Below are 15,096 nucleotides of genomic sequence, written 5' to 3'. Positions count from 1 at the left end.
GGACCCTGCCATTCAAAACTAGGCTGCTACATTACTAATGATTAATGTAACTATAGCTGAAAAAAATTGTGCAATAGGAGAGACTATTCATCCCTGAACACCAAGGAGTTCATGCAGGCTTTATGATGCAGTTACATTACTATATCAACTATCAGAGATAGCTTCAGGAAACTCTTCATTTAACATAATGTCCTTTTTTGCTACTTCAACACAGCTCAATCAACACAGAAAAAGGTAAAGTGAAATAACTTAGTTGTTAACTGTAGGTCAATAATGCTTGTCTTTCTCTTAGACAGACAGGGCTTTGCTGTCCGTAACATGCACACACACCGCAAAATGAGCTAACGTTACGCTAAAAGCTAATTAGCCTTCACCTCAAGGACTGCGAGCGAGCTGAGCTGCCGCTTATGTTTCTAGAACGTCAACGGGCTCAGTGATTTTACTAGTAGTTGACTGGGAGGTTTTTATTATAATTTGGGGAGAGTCCGCTGCCTTATGCTCACCTGCTAAACACCTTTCTGCTAACCCCACCACAGGAGCACTGACTTCATGCGCTCTGAATACGAACTGCTGATTTGCTATTACATGCGCTCTGAATACGCACTGCTGATTGGCTGTTACATGCGCTCTGAATACGCACTGCTGATTGGCTGTTGCATGCGCTCTGAATACACACTGCTGATTGGTTACACGTAGAGCGGTAACAGCCAATCAGATGGTTCTATGGGTGGGACAATGCTGGGTGCTGCAGAGACGTACTGACAGAGGCAGAGGCAGAACTAAGCGGAGCAGCTTGTTAAGACTTTAGTTTAGGCGGTGGCTCTTTGTTGTTAAGGTGGCCGCCTTAACAACAAAGCGCTGCGGGAAACCCTCATATATATATATATATATATATATATATATATATATATATATAATTTAATCGCCGATGATGAATACTTTGTTTCTAAATGGCTAAACTAGTGTTAAACATATATTGTTAAACAAAACTGTTATTTGTTATTAGTATTTACATATTTTCTCTTATATTGTTATGTTGTCTTTTTCAATTGTTGCTGCTAATTGTATAATGTATTATTAGGGCTGCACTATATTCTGCCCTCTATGAATGTTAACATTTACTTTGCTAAACATGTAAACAGTTCTTTGAATTAGAGGTAGGAAAAAATATAACTTGAGGTGGAAGTGGTTTATGTAGCGCTTATTTTGACAGATTCAGATGCACATTTTTCAAAATAAAGCAAAGAGGAACATCATATTTGAGATGCTGTTCAAACTAACAATGGCCAATAGTGCGTGAATATTATACTGTATATTGTAAATCCATTCATACAGTGTATTACTTAAATTTGTTTTCATGTGAAAAAAAAACAAAAAACAATTTTTAAGATGTGGCGGCTTTTATTTTGCTGTGGCGGTGCGGTGATTGATTATATGTATGGGAAACCCTGCAGCTTCAATCCTACGTCTTGTGAATATCACAATATAGTCTTTTGCATTTAGATGTCAATAGAACCATCTCAGAATGAAACCACAATTTTGACAAAACGGTATTATGCGTGGCTACGTTAAATAACAGAAGTTTTTTTTACGTGTAGTGTACAGGTAGTTCAAATAAAGACATACGATATACCCTGCAACATTTGGTGCTATACACATTGTTTAAATTAAAGCAATTAATTATTTCAATAAAGAAAATACTTCCAGATTAAGGCACACGTACTTCTAATAAAGACTAATTTATTTTTAGTTTTTTTTAAAAGTTTATTTTCTGTAGCGCCTTGCCAAAAGTGCTGTTTATTTTTGCGAAAAGAACAGAAAAATGGCTGTCTTTCATTTAAAAAATAAACAGAAACACAACAAATATGAAAACAAATTAGTTGTGTTACCGCTGTTAATGCGAAATTGTTGCCGCCACACACACAGTGCACAGTTTAGTGTTTTTATTTTTATTTTATCTTAACTAGGGATGTAATGATTCATATCACATTGTTGAATGTGCTAAAAAGTACCTATGCAGTCACTATTTTAACCAAGTTTTATTTAAAGGGGTAATATTATGCAAAACCGAATCTTCTTTCCTGTTGGCACCCGTTTTTGTATGCCCATAAATCCAGAAAATTTTAATCCAAACCTTGAAGGCATGGCAGAGATATCATTAACACTTTTGTCTCTTTCCAAACGAGCTGTTTGGAATTTGAGACTTCAGTGACGTATTTTGCCTTCATTACATTTGAGGATATCTCCATAAATGGTAGAGGTTTTACTCGAAGAGCTTTGCGCGAATCTGACATTGCAGTCCGATGTTGCAGTCAATTATTGTTCCTTCTTTTTCTCTGTCCGCTTATTGTGGGGCAAGACTGGCTTGTACATGCACCCTAAAACCCTCTGCTGTTGCCATAGTTCTAACTTCTATATGTCAGTAGACTCGATATGGAAGCGCCAAAAAGACGCAGTCAAAGGGGACTTTGCTTGAAGGAGGGTTTTGGCATGTAAATAAGACCGCCCACGAAATGGTGCATTCTGAAGAGATGGTCAGAAGCGGCTTGAAGATGGTCTGTAAAACAAAATCTATGCTAAATTGGAACCAAAGCACCATCATTACATGTTATGTGGACCAAAAAGAAGGATTTTAAATATAGAAACAAATCATAATATGGCCCCTTTTTTAAAAATGTGTTTCAAATTTACATTAGAGTATGTTGTTTCTTAATGGGTAAGGCTGTAAATGTCGCTTGTATTCATGTTAGTCTAGTGATGGCTTGCTTTTCCATGAAATTGGCGGTGTCATCTGTCCGTAAGTTTACGAAAGTGTGATTATCAATCACGGTTTTTATGATAATTTTAATTTAAAACGGTAATGATAACCATCAAGAGTTTTACCACAGCTTATTATTAACATTGTTTATCGTCACATCCAAATGATGGATGTTGCAGCAGTCTTTTTCACCAGTTCCGTCTGTTTGCTTATAGCCATGTTTTTACTTATTTTATTGACGATGGTTTCTGCGTAGACTGCTTCAACGTGCATAAAAAATCTCTATCAGAGACTAAATTATCGTTTCTATTGCAGATTATTAATGCAAGTGGCTTTTAGGGTAGCCTCCTCTACAGAGTTGCTGGCGTTTTAATTAGGAGTAAAGCAATCTGTGAGAGGAGACCGTAAAAGTACGCTCACCCTGCCTTTCAAATTGATAAGCGGTGATGTTCATTGATTTGGCCATTGTCTCCCTTTTATTGAAAATTGCGTCTGCAGCCAAGTATTACACACAGGAGCCCTTTGTAATTCAAATTTGCTAGTGCCAATAGTAAATCCTACAGTGCAAATTTAAAGTGTGTGCCCATTTACTGTGAATCAGTTGAGCACAAGCAATTATCTGTCAGTCACAATTCTTACAAAATAACATACATACTGGTATAAATTTGTGGTTTAATAATCTCCCCATTTAGACTATGCATGCTTGCATGTTACAATAATCGTTGCCTTTTATTCTAAGTTTACCAGGCTTGTTTCCAGGCGGTTTATTTTGTTCCACTGTCCAAAAAGATGTAAAAGCCCCTCAGAATGCTGCTCTTTTGTTTTTCCAGCCCGCTGTTTGTCACATGGAAAATCGGCAGAGACAAGCGATTGAGGGGTTGTATAGGTACATTTTCTGCCATGAATCTCCACTCAGGACTCAGGGAGTACACCCTTACCAGGTGAGTAATGGCACAGAAAGTTGCTATTTTTTCTTGAACTTGCTATTCATCAAATGTGGATTGTTTTCATAGTTATCTGGATAGGTATACACATTTGCAATATGATCACTATTATGGTTGTCTAGGAATTCATGGTTGACTGCAAAAGCACACTATAAAATGCTGAAGAACTGCACCATTTGTGAAATGTTGTATTCTGCAATGCCATTGTATGTGGTATATATACTGTGTAGTTGTTTACATTGGGAAGCTATGGGGGCTTGTCGTTGTGTTGGACTCTTATCGACATAAGACACACACACACACACACACACACACACACTGATAGTGTCTTATTGGAATCGTTGATTATTTGACAGCAGCTGGCCTAGAAGTGACCTCCAGGAACGTTTTATCCAGAAATGAGTATTACAATTTCAGTCTTTAGAGCATTACTTAACAAAATGGTGTATGCAGCTAAGAAAAAATGTTTGCCTATATCCTGTTCTTGCAGTTCTTGGCCAAGGTCAGACAGTTGCTTTGTCAAATACACAGTGTGGGAGTAAAATGGAGAATGGTGATAGAAATGTCTGTTTATTTGGAGCCTTGTAAATTATATATTAATGCTGTTTTCTCTGTGCCAGTGCCCTTAAAGACAGCCGCTTCCCCCCCATGACAAGGGATGAGCTGCCTCGCCTATTCTGCTCAGTGTCTCTTCTCACCAACTTTGAAGACGTCGGTGATTACCTTGACTGGGAGGTGAGTGACACACATTGCCTAGTATAAGGTAGAAAATTCAGTCCACACACTTTCGAGGACCATTTTGTTTATTTGACCAACTTACCATGATGTTTATGTCAAATAATCCTTTAAAGGGGACCTATTCTACATTTGCAACTTTTCAGACTTTCATTAAAAATGTTTACTCTTGCTATACATAATGTAGAAATGTAGTTCGTGAGTTTTTAGGTTATCTCTGGTTACATTTTTGAGGACGACCATCGACTTCGACCTATCGCAATGGAGTCTGCATGGTTAGGGGAGGAGGCTGACAAAATGAGCGTTTGAGTATTTTTTTTATAAAAGAAACTTAGTATCGTGGGGTTCAATATTATTAATTTTATTATGATTTTAATCTACATTTAAAACACTTATTTGTGGTCTAGCTAATAGGTATTGGATATGCTGTAGTGTAAATGTTTTTAAATTTTTATAACCTGTTTTTTTCGTCTGTTTTTGTTTGTGGAGACGTTCCCAGGTTGCAAATGAAACCACGCCCCGTCCTCTCCAAAAGTAACATCATTTGTCCTTTAAAAATGTACACTGTTTAGATATGTATCTTGAAGTCGTCCCCGCTATTTTTTTCAGACATGATTAAAAATAGGGGATGGGAATTGATAGATTTTTCCGGTTCCGACTCCACTTTCGATTTTGCTTAACGATTCGGTTCCTTAGCGGTTCCCTTATCGATTCTTATTTGGGAGAAAGACAAAAATAGGTGGATTAGCCTCAATTTTGTTTAGTTTAGAGATGACATGACCTTTGAAAGCCTACGGTGAGGTCACATACGTAGCGTTGAAGAAAAAAGGTACTTTTTTGAAAATAAATGTAATACATTTATAATCAAATTTTTTTTTTTGCAGAATTCAACAAAATAAATCATGTAGAAATTACACAAGAATGTACAATTTAGTAACATGTGATATTAACTTATTACCAGCAAACTGAGATCATTTTGATGTTTGTGGCTTATAGTTTATGAAAACCTTGAATTGAAAATCTCAGACAATGTAGGGTTTCAATAAGTGTAAGCCAAGATCATCAAAAGGGTAATAAAGGCTTGACAAACCTAACTTTGCATGTAATGGTTAATATCACATTTTAGTTTCACATTTGAAGTTAATGGCTGACATGAATGGACTTGTACACGATATTCAATTTTTTTTAGTTTCACCTGTATAATATGACTGAGAGAAAATCTGGTGGGAGGAAAACATGCAACTTTTCTCTGACTAAAATTGAACATTCACCTACCGAAAATTAGGAGTGTCTACTGTAGTAAATAGACCACAAACTTAGTTGCTGCTTGGTATTGCGGTGTTTGCAGTATATAGGCAATAGCGGTATTAATATCTGTTGTACTCAGATGACGTGCTCGCGTTACTGCTGATGGAAGAGATTGGAGCGGTTCAAAAACGCACGCTGTGTTCAAATGTTTCAGCATATTGCTGGCATGTCCTCTTGATAAAATAGCAGCCTTATAATTATTACAAGTGGTGCTATTGCAATCTTTTCTTGTAAAATGTTAGTGTTTATTTCGACCGGGCATCGCTATCTTGAGAACTGACGTTACTACGCAGTATGCACATTGCGTAATGACGTCATTCCCACCCAGAAGAATCGATAAGAGAATTGCTTGAAAAAATGGCATGCGAATCCAAGGAATTGATACACTGGGAACCGGTTATGAACAAGAACCAGTTTTCGATCCCCATCCCTAGTTGAAAATAAACATATTAAACATTATATTGATTCACCTGGTCACAACATTAGGTACAAACTTAGTCACTGTTCGGTATTGCGGTTTAAGCGGGATATAGGTAATAGCGGTATTATTATCTGTTGTACTCGGATGACGTGCTTGCAATACTGCTGCTGGGATGAGATTGGAGCGGTTCAAAAACACATGCTGTGTTCAAATGTTTCAGCATATTGCTTGCATGTCCTCTTGATAAAATAGCAGCCTTATAATTATTACAAGTGGCGCTACTACAATCTTTTCTTGTAAAATGTTAGTGTTTGTTTCGACCGGGCATCACTATCTTAAGAACTGACGTCACTACGCAGTACGCACATTGCGTAATGACGTCATTCCCACCCAGAAGAATCGATAAGAGAATTTCTTGACAAAATGGCAAGCGGGTCCAAGGAATTGATATACTGGGAACCGGTTATGAACAAGAACCAGTTTTCCATTCCCATCCCTAGTTGAAAATAAACCTTTTAAACATTATATTGATTCACCTGGTCACAACATTAGGTACACCAGTACCTCCTCCCCTTCTGGCTGAGAGCTTGACAAAATGTCTAAATAAGTACGTCCACCTTGCTGTGACGTCACGACGTTGCTACACCGTAAAACCAAGCGTACAAAGTAATCTAAAACCGCATGCAAGCTCTCGTCGAAACGTGTGAACCTTTTGATTTGATGCTTTACATTTTTAAGTCAGGAAAGACAAAAATCCTCATAGGTCCCCTTTAAAATCCCCAGAAACAGGCAGGATAGGACCCCTTGGATGAAAATATAATTATTTTGTGTAAGAATTCTCTTATTTTTATAGGTGGGTGTTCACGGTATTAGGATAGAGTTTTTCAATGAGAAAGGATCAAAACGCACCGCCACCTACCTGCCAGAGGTCGCAAAGGAGCAAGGTAAGCTCTTGAATTGCAGTAACTTTTGTGGAGCATGTGTGTGCTGAAAATTAGTGGAACTGTCCCACCACGGTTTTACTCAGCAGTAGTGTTTAAACAAGAATGCAGCTTAATGCTGAGTATGGATTTTTTCAATATTAATTTTGGTTTGCGAAGGTTCGAGAAATGGACGGACTTTCTTAAACGTATTTACAGAGGATTAATTAGTATTCAGCAGGACTTCGAAGCGCCGACTCCAGCTGCTCACTGGGACTCGTTGTTTGAAGATAAATGTGAAATAAAGGAGGAATTAAACGATTGGAACAAAGGTAAATCACATCAAACATTAACTATTTACTTGGTTACATGCTGTAACAGTAGTCAGTGACGCACCATTCTTGTAGTCATTAACCTCAACCCGGGTGACCCGAATGCTACAGTAATGCTAACAGGCCAACGCTAAATCTGATGTGTTAATTTTGTCAGCATGATGTAAACACTGACATTTATTCTTTATGTATTGTTATTTACAGCTCAAATGGACCATAAGGACTCGACTGACCCTCATGAATTCATCAATAGCTGAGGGGATGACTTTCTGACTGCTGGACACTGTGGACAAAAGCCTGACTTTTTATGTAAAATTTGGTACACTTTGTTTTTATATCATAATTTTGTATGCTATTGCTCTGTATTTTATTTACTTAAACTTTAGTAAAAATGCATTTGACCTATTGTTTTTGTTTATTTATTTAAATGGTATCAATGTAGAAATTTACTGTACCACTTATCCATACATCATCAGCCTGATTTGTATAAAATACTCTGACCTGTGAATTGCCGTGGAAACATAAACCACACAGGTCTACAGGATCCTAAAGTTCCAGGAACTTGAATTTCCTGAACTTTTGATGGAAAAAGGTCTATTGTGGCCTACATAACATGTAATGGTGGTTGGTGCTTTGATCAACATTTTGCATAGACTATATTTTACCAACCATCTTCAAGCCGCTTTTTGACTGTTTCTTCAGAATGCACTGTATTGTGGGTGGTCTTAATTACGTGCCGAAATCTTCCTCCAGGCCAAACCCCCTTCGACTGCGTCTCGATGCCATGTTGTAGTTTTGAGCGCTTCCATATTAAATCTTGAGTTAGAATTATACACTACTATAGGGCTCGAAAGGGCACCTGATTTCACAATGCATTGTGGGGCCGCATTAGCCATTTTTGTTGGCCAAAGCTTTTGTTAACATTGCTGTACTGTACCTGTGTTACTGTGAGAAAACAACAAACTGGGTTAAAATGTATCGTACCGAGACAAACTACTCTGTTCCAAAGGCTCGCTACCTTGAAAAATAAGTACAATTGATCCATATGAGCACGCCCAAAAGACAGATTGGAATAAAGTGCCGCCATTGTCCAAAGCCAAACCTGTTTATATTTTGTCAACAAAGTCAGTTTATATACAAAACCCAAAACCAGTGAAGTTGGCATGTTGTGTAAATCGTAAATAAAAACAATACAATGATTTCAAAATCATTTTCACCTTATATTCAATTGAATAGACTGCAAAGACAATATATTTAATGTTCAAACTGAGAAACTTAAATTTTTTTGCAAATAATCATTAACTTAGAATTGAATGGCAGCAACACATTGCAAAAAAGTTGGCAGAGGGGCATTTTTACCTCTGTGTTACATTGCCTTTTCTTTTAACAACACTCAGTAAATAATTTAGAGAACTGAGAAGACCAATTTTTGAAGCTTTTCAGGTGGAATTCCTTCCCATTCCTGTTTGATGTACAGATTAAGTTGTGCAACAGTCCGGGGTCTCCGTTGTCGTATTTTAGGCTTCATAATGCACCACACATTTTCAATGGGAGACTGTCTGGACTACAGGCAGGCCAGTCTAGTACCCGCACTCTTTAACTACAAAGCCACGCTGTTGTAACACGTGCAAAATGTGGGTTGGCGTCCATGAAAAAGACGTCGTTGGATGGCAACATATGTTGCTCCAAAATCTGTATGTACCTTTCAGCATTAATGGTGCATTCACAGATGTGTAAGTTACCCATGTCTTGGGCACTAATACACCCCCAGACCATCACAGACGCTGGCTTTTGAACTTTGCGCCTAGAACAGTCCGGATGGTACTTTTCCTCTTTGGTCTGGAGGACACGACGTCCACAGTTTCCAAAAACAATTTGAAATGTGGACTCGTCAGACCACAGAACACTTTTCCACTTTGCATTAGTCCATCTTAGATGAGCTCGGGCCCAGTGATGCCGGCGGTGTTTCTGGCTGTTGATGAATGGCTTTCGCTTTGCATAGTAGAGTTTTAACTGTCACTTACAAATGTAGCGACAAACTGTAGTTACTGACAGTGGTTTTCTGAAGTGTTCCTGAGCCCATGTGGTGACATCCTTTACACACTGATGTCTGTTTTTGACGCAGTACCGCCTGAGGGATCGAAGGTCACGGGCATTGCTGCTTACGTGCAATGAGTTCTCCAGATTCTCTGAACCTTTTGATGATATTAAAGACCGTAGATGGTGAAATCCCTAAATTCCTTGTTATAGCTCGTTGAGAAACTTTGTTCTTAAACTATTGGACAATTTGCTCACACATTTGTTCACAAAGTGGTGACCCTCGCCCCATCCTTGTTTGTGAATGACTGAGCATTTCATGGAAGCTGCTTTCATACCCATCATGGCACACACCTGTTCCCAATTAGCCTGTTCACCTGTGGGATCTTCCAAATAAGCGTTTGATGAGCATTCCTGAACTTTCTATTGTCTTTTTTGCCACTTGTGCCAGCTTTTTTGAAACACGTTGCAGCCATCAAATTCCGAATGAGCTAATATTTGCAAGAAATAACACAAGTTTACCAGTTCGGACGTTAAGTATTTGTCATTGCAGTGTGTTCAATTTGATATAGGTTGAAGAGGATTTGCAAATCGTTGTATTCTGTTTTTATTTACGATTTACACAACGTTCCATTCTCACTGGTTTTGAGTTTTGTACAAGTAAAGAATTTCAGAATGCAAAGTCTGGATGGATGTTTGGAGCCCACAGCTAGCTTGGCTAATGCTAACATCCTACTAAATGCTACAGTACATGTAAAACAGAATAAAACATACATTGATTTAATCTTACCAATCTGAAAATGCTGTGAACACACCAACCTGTACCAGATGATGGCATTAAAAGGGATGTTTGATCGTCTCGTCTAGGCAATTCGCCTTCTCTTTATTAGCTCACTAACCCGAGTTTCCTGGCTTTGCTTTTACGCTGGAATCTTTTTTCCCCCTGAACCAATCATTACAACGATCGTGGCAGATAGTGATGCCATGTGTTCGCGCAATGTTTTGAACTTGATAAGTAGGACAGAGTCTTGCATACAGCCATGTAAATAAGCTATTCAAGTCTTGCAAGACCCACAATGCATTGCATTTACTACGTCACACTTTCAAGCCCAATATGCCACAGCGGTGGATTTTTGAATGCATGTGTGAGCCAGTCTGCCAAACAACAAAAGTATAGAGAAAAATAAGAATCTTATTGACTTCCACTTTGGACTACAGCTGGATAAAAATTGAGGTCACGCAAAGCTATTCACTGATGTAACTAAGGCAAAATATGTCACTAAAGTCTCAAATTCCAAACGGTTCGTATAGAGCAAGTTTGAAAGAAGGCAATGTTAGTTAATAAATATCAGTGACAGCCTTTGCACACCTCGCAACCTCTTACTCTCTGCGAACTTCCTCGACCACAAGCCCACGTCGCTGGGCTGGACCTGCCTTGTACCAGGATGGCATACTCTCTCCCAAACCGAAGGCCACCTCTTCCCCTTTGCACCTGGCCGACGATGTCCCGATGCTTAAGGGCTGACTTGGCCTGGTGTGCAGCTGGAGTCCACTTCCTCTCGGTTACAAGGGTCGAAGCGGTTTTAGCCACACAGGTTTCTCGGGATACTGTCAGCATAATTTATAGCCAGACTTTGGTACTCTTGAACTCCTCTGTGAGGCTGGACAGAGGGAGCTCCAGAATGCCTTCACCATACAAATCTGTTGGTAAGGCACCTGGGAATAACCTAGCCATTTCCTAGTAAAGGAGCTGATCAATCTTCCAGGTTTCTCAACCTTTGGGATGGGCACCTCATAGATAGTCAGAGGCCACATCAACTGAGGTATTAGACCAAACTGAAGACACCAAAGTTTCAAACAGCCAAGGAGCATGGTCTTGTCGATGCTCTGAAGACCGCTGGTGGAATCTGTCAAAATGTTTTAGTACGACTTTGGTAGCTATGAAGCTGCACCGCTTGATGGATTGTCTGCGCATTACGGCTACCGTAGTCAGACATTCGAGTGTTAATATTGTGTGTATAAGGACTGCAAAATGGCACCCATTAGCAGACCTATCTGGCATTTTGTTTCGCAATAATATGCAAAACCAACTTTTCTTACCTTCTGGTACCTGCTGATGTGTATTTGGGATCTGCATAAGTCCTGAAAATGTTCACGTGTCCGCCATTGTAGTCTGTGGCAACACCATAGTTGATAAGCTTCTTCTTTTTCTCTATCTTGCTGTTATGGGGCATTCATCCTCCGCTGTTGCCATATCAAATATAAAGTAACGTAAAGTTCTAATTTGTATTCTCACAATAGACTCGCTATAAAAGTGCTAAAAATTACCGGTGTAGCGGGTTTACATAATTTACCCACAGAACTTTAGTTATTAGAGAGTTCCGGATGGTTTATCACGGGACACATTTCCGGCGTTGTTGTTCCACAAGTCAGTGGATGAGGAGATGCTGCTCCGTTGTTGATTTAGATGAAGTCTGCATGTCATTAAAACGGTTAGCTCCATCTTTTGACACCTCTTCGACTCCCATCCTTGCACGCTACACCGGTACAACAAAAATAATGGAGACGACGCTGTCGAAAGTGAGCCACGTAAATAAGACTGCCCACAAAACGGCGTATCTTGAAGAAACGGTCAGAACGTGACTTGAAGATTCAAGGTTCAAGGGTTTTATTCGTCACATGCAGAGTACACCACAGTGAAATGCTTTTTTCCATGCTCTTCAGATATTGCGTACAGTGGGATCCAAAAACTAGTTGCTGAATCTAATAAACTAAATACAAAAAAATACAACAATTTGAATAGCTCTGATGTACATTAATTACAAGACAATAAGTTGCACAATAAGTTTCAGTAGTTATGGTAGAAGTATCGGTACAAGTAAAAGTACAGTAGTCACATACAGTACCAGTGTAATGTCAAATAGTATAACAGTATATACAATATATACAGTATAGGAAGTAATAAATATTAAGGTGTCTACAGTTCTTTTGGCAGTTGAGTAGTGACAGTAGTATCAACAGAGGTAATGGAACAGTATGACTTCTTTATACTCTTGTTTTTACATTATTTACAGTCATTGAAGAGTATTGTAGTCCGGTAATTACAGTGGTAAGTAAAGTGATTCTTGTGCGTGCGGTTTTGTGCAATTGTGATAGTGTTAATCAGCGGTGCAGTTGAGCAGTCTGATGGCTTGGGGATAGAAGCTCCTCCTGAGTCTCTCCGTGGCCATGAGACTCCGGTAGCGCTTGCCTGACTGCAGCAGTGAGAAGAGGCAGTCGTTTGGGTGGCTAGAGTCCCTCACTATCCTCTTGGCCTTGGATCTACACCGCCTGGTGTAGATGTTGCAGATGGTTGGGAGCACACCTCCGATGGTGCGCTCGGCTGATCTTGCCACTGGTCCGTAAAACATAATCTATGCAACATTTTGACCAAAGAACCACAATTACATGTTATGTAGACCACAAGCAAATGTTTTAAATGTAGAAAAATATCATAATATGACCCCTTTAATGTGCTTTATAATCTGGTGCGCCTTTTGTATGAAAATAGACCTGAATAGACCCGCTCATCAGTAGTGCGCCTTATCAGTGCGCCCTATGATCTGGAAAACACGGTGTGTGTATATGTATGTATGTATGTATATATATATATATATGTATATGTATGTATATATTTGTATATGTATGTATGTATATGTATGTACAGTAACGATCAAAAGTTTACATACACTTGTAAAGAACATAATGTCATGGCTGTCTTGAGTATCCAATAATTTCTACAACTCTTATTTTTTTTGTGATAGTGTTTGGAGCACATACTTGGTCACAAAAACCATTCATGATGTTTGGTTCTTTTATGAACTTATGGGTTTACTGAAAATGTGCCCAAATCTGCTGGGTCAAAAGTATACATACAGCAATGTTAATATTTGGTTACATGTCCCTTGGCAAGTTTCACTGCAATAAGGCGCTTTTGGTAGCTATCCACAAGCTTCTGGCAAGCTTCTGGTTGCATTTTTTTACCACTCCTTTTGACAAAATTGGTGCAGTTCAGCTACATTTGATGGTTTTCTGATATGGACTTGTTTTTTCAGCGTTGTCCACACGTTTAAGTCAGGACTTTGGGAAGGCCATTCTAAAACCTTAATTCTATATGTATGTATGTATGTATGTATGTATGTATATGTATGTATGTATACATGTATATATATGTATGTATACATGTATATGTACATTATGTATGTATATGTACATGTACATTATGTATGTATACATGTATATGTACATTATGTATGTATACATGTATATGTACATTATGTATGTATACATGTATATGTATGTATGTATGTATATGTATATATGTATGTGTATGTGTATATGTATATATGTATGTATACATGTATATGTATGTATGTATATATGTATGTATGTATGTATACATGTATATGTATGTATACATGTATATGTATATATGTATGTATATGTATACATGTATATGTATGTATACATGTATATGTATGTATACATGTATATGTATACATGTATATGTATATGTATACATGTATATGTATATGTATACATGTATATGTATATGTATGTGTATATGTATGTATACATGTATATGTATACATGTATATGTATATGTATGTATACATGTATATGTATACATGTATATGTGTATGTATATATGTATGTATATATGTGTATGTATGTATATATGTATATGTATATATGTATGTATACATGTATATGTATGTATGTATATATGTATGTATATGTATGTATGTATATATGTATGTATACATGTATATGTATGTATATATATATGTATATATACATGTATATGTATGTATATATGTATGTATGTATGTATACATGTATGTATATGTGTATATATGTATGTATGTATGTATGTATACATGTATGTATGTATGTATGTATGTATGTATACATGTATGTATGTATGTATACATGTATGTATGTATGTATACATGTATGTATGTATGTATACATGTATGTATGTATGTATACATGTATGTATGTATGTATACATGTATGTATACATGTATGTATGTATGTATGTATGTATACATGTATGTATATATGTATGTATACATGTATGTATACATGCATGTATGTATGTATACATGTATGTATGTATGTATACATGTATGTATACATGTATACATGTATGTATGTATGTATACATGTATACATGTATGTATGTATACATGCATGTATGTATACATGCATGTATGTATGTATGCATGCATGCATGTATGTATGCATGCATGCATGTATGTATGCATGTATGCATGCATGCATGCATGTATGTATGCATGTATGCATGTATGCATGCATGCATGTATGCATGCATGTATGCATGTATGCATGCATGCATGTATGCATGCATGTATGCATGTATGCATGTATGCATGCATGTATGTATGTATGTATGTATGTATGTATGTATGTATGTATGTATACATGTATGTATGTATACATGTATGTATGTGTATGTATGTATACATGTATGTATGTATGTATACATGTATGTATGTATACATGTATGTATGTATGTATACATGTATGTATGTATGTATACATGTATGTATGTATGTATACATGTATATGTATGTAT

General features: G+C 37.5%; 1 protein-coding gene across 4 annotated transcripts in view; it reads left to right on the top strand.

Moving 5' to 3' along the window:
- ammecr1 (AMMECR nuclear protein 1) overlaps positions 1-15,096 on the top strand; it is a 44,103-nt gene that overhangs the window by 12,958 nt on the left and 16,049 nt on the right. The window contains exons 2-6 of one of the 4 annotated variants that reach the window (XR_009815500.1): positions 3,589-3,699; positions 4,323-4,437; positions 7,020-7,110; positions 7,267-7,418; positions 7,623-7,737. Coding sequence is in view for 2 of the 4 variants with exons in the window: in XM_061963397.1 (XP_061819381.1) it covers positions 3,589-3,699; positions 4,323-4,437; positions 7,020-7,110; positions 7,267-7,313 (364 nt within the window). In the remaining 2 variants the exon portion in view is untranslated. Of the gene's footprint in view, positions 1-3,588; positions 3,700-4,322; positions 4,438-7,019; positions 7,111-7,266; positions 7,738-15,096 lie in introns of those variants that run through there. The other 3 variants (XR_009815499.1, XM_061963397.1, XM_061963396.2) reach the window with 3 other exon arrangements.

This window comes from Nerophis lumbriciformis, linkage group LG09 (genome assembly GCF_033978685.3).
Source record: "Nerophis lumbriciformis linkage group LG09, RoL_Nlum_v2.1, whole genome shotgun sequence".
NCBI classification, from domain to species: Eukaryota; Metazoa; Chordata; class Actinopteri; order Syngnathiformes; family Syngnathidae; genus Nerophis; species Nerophis lumbriciformis.
This window is presented reverse-complemented; position numbering and strand designations above follow the sequence as displayed.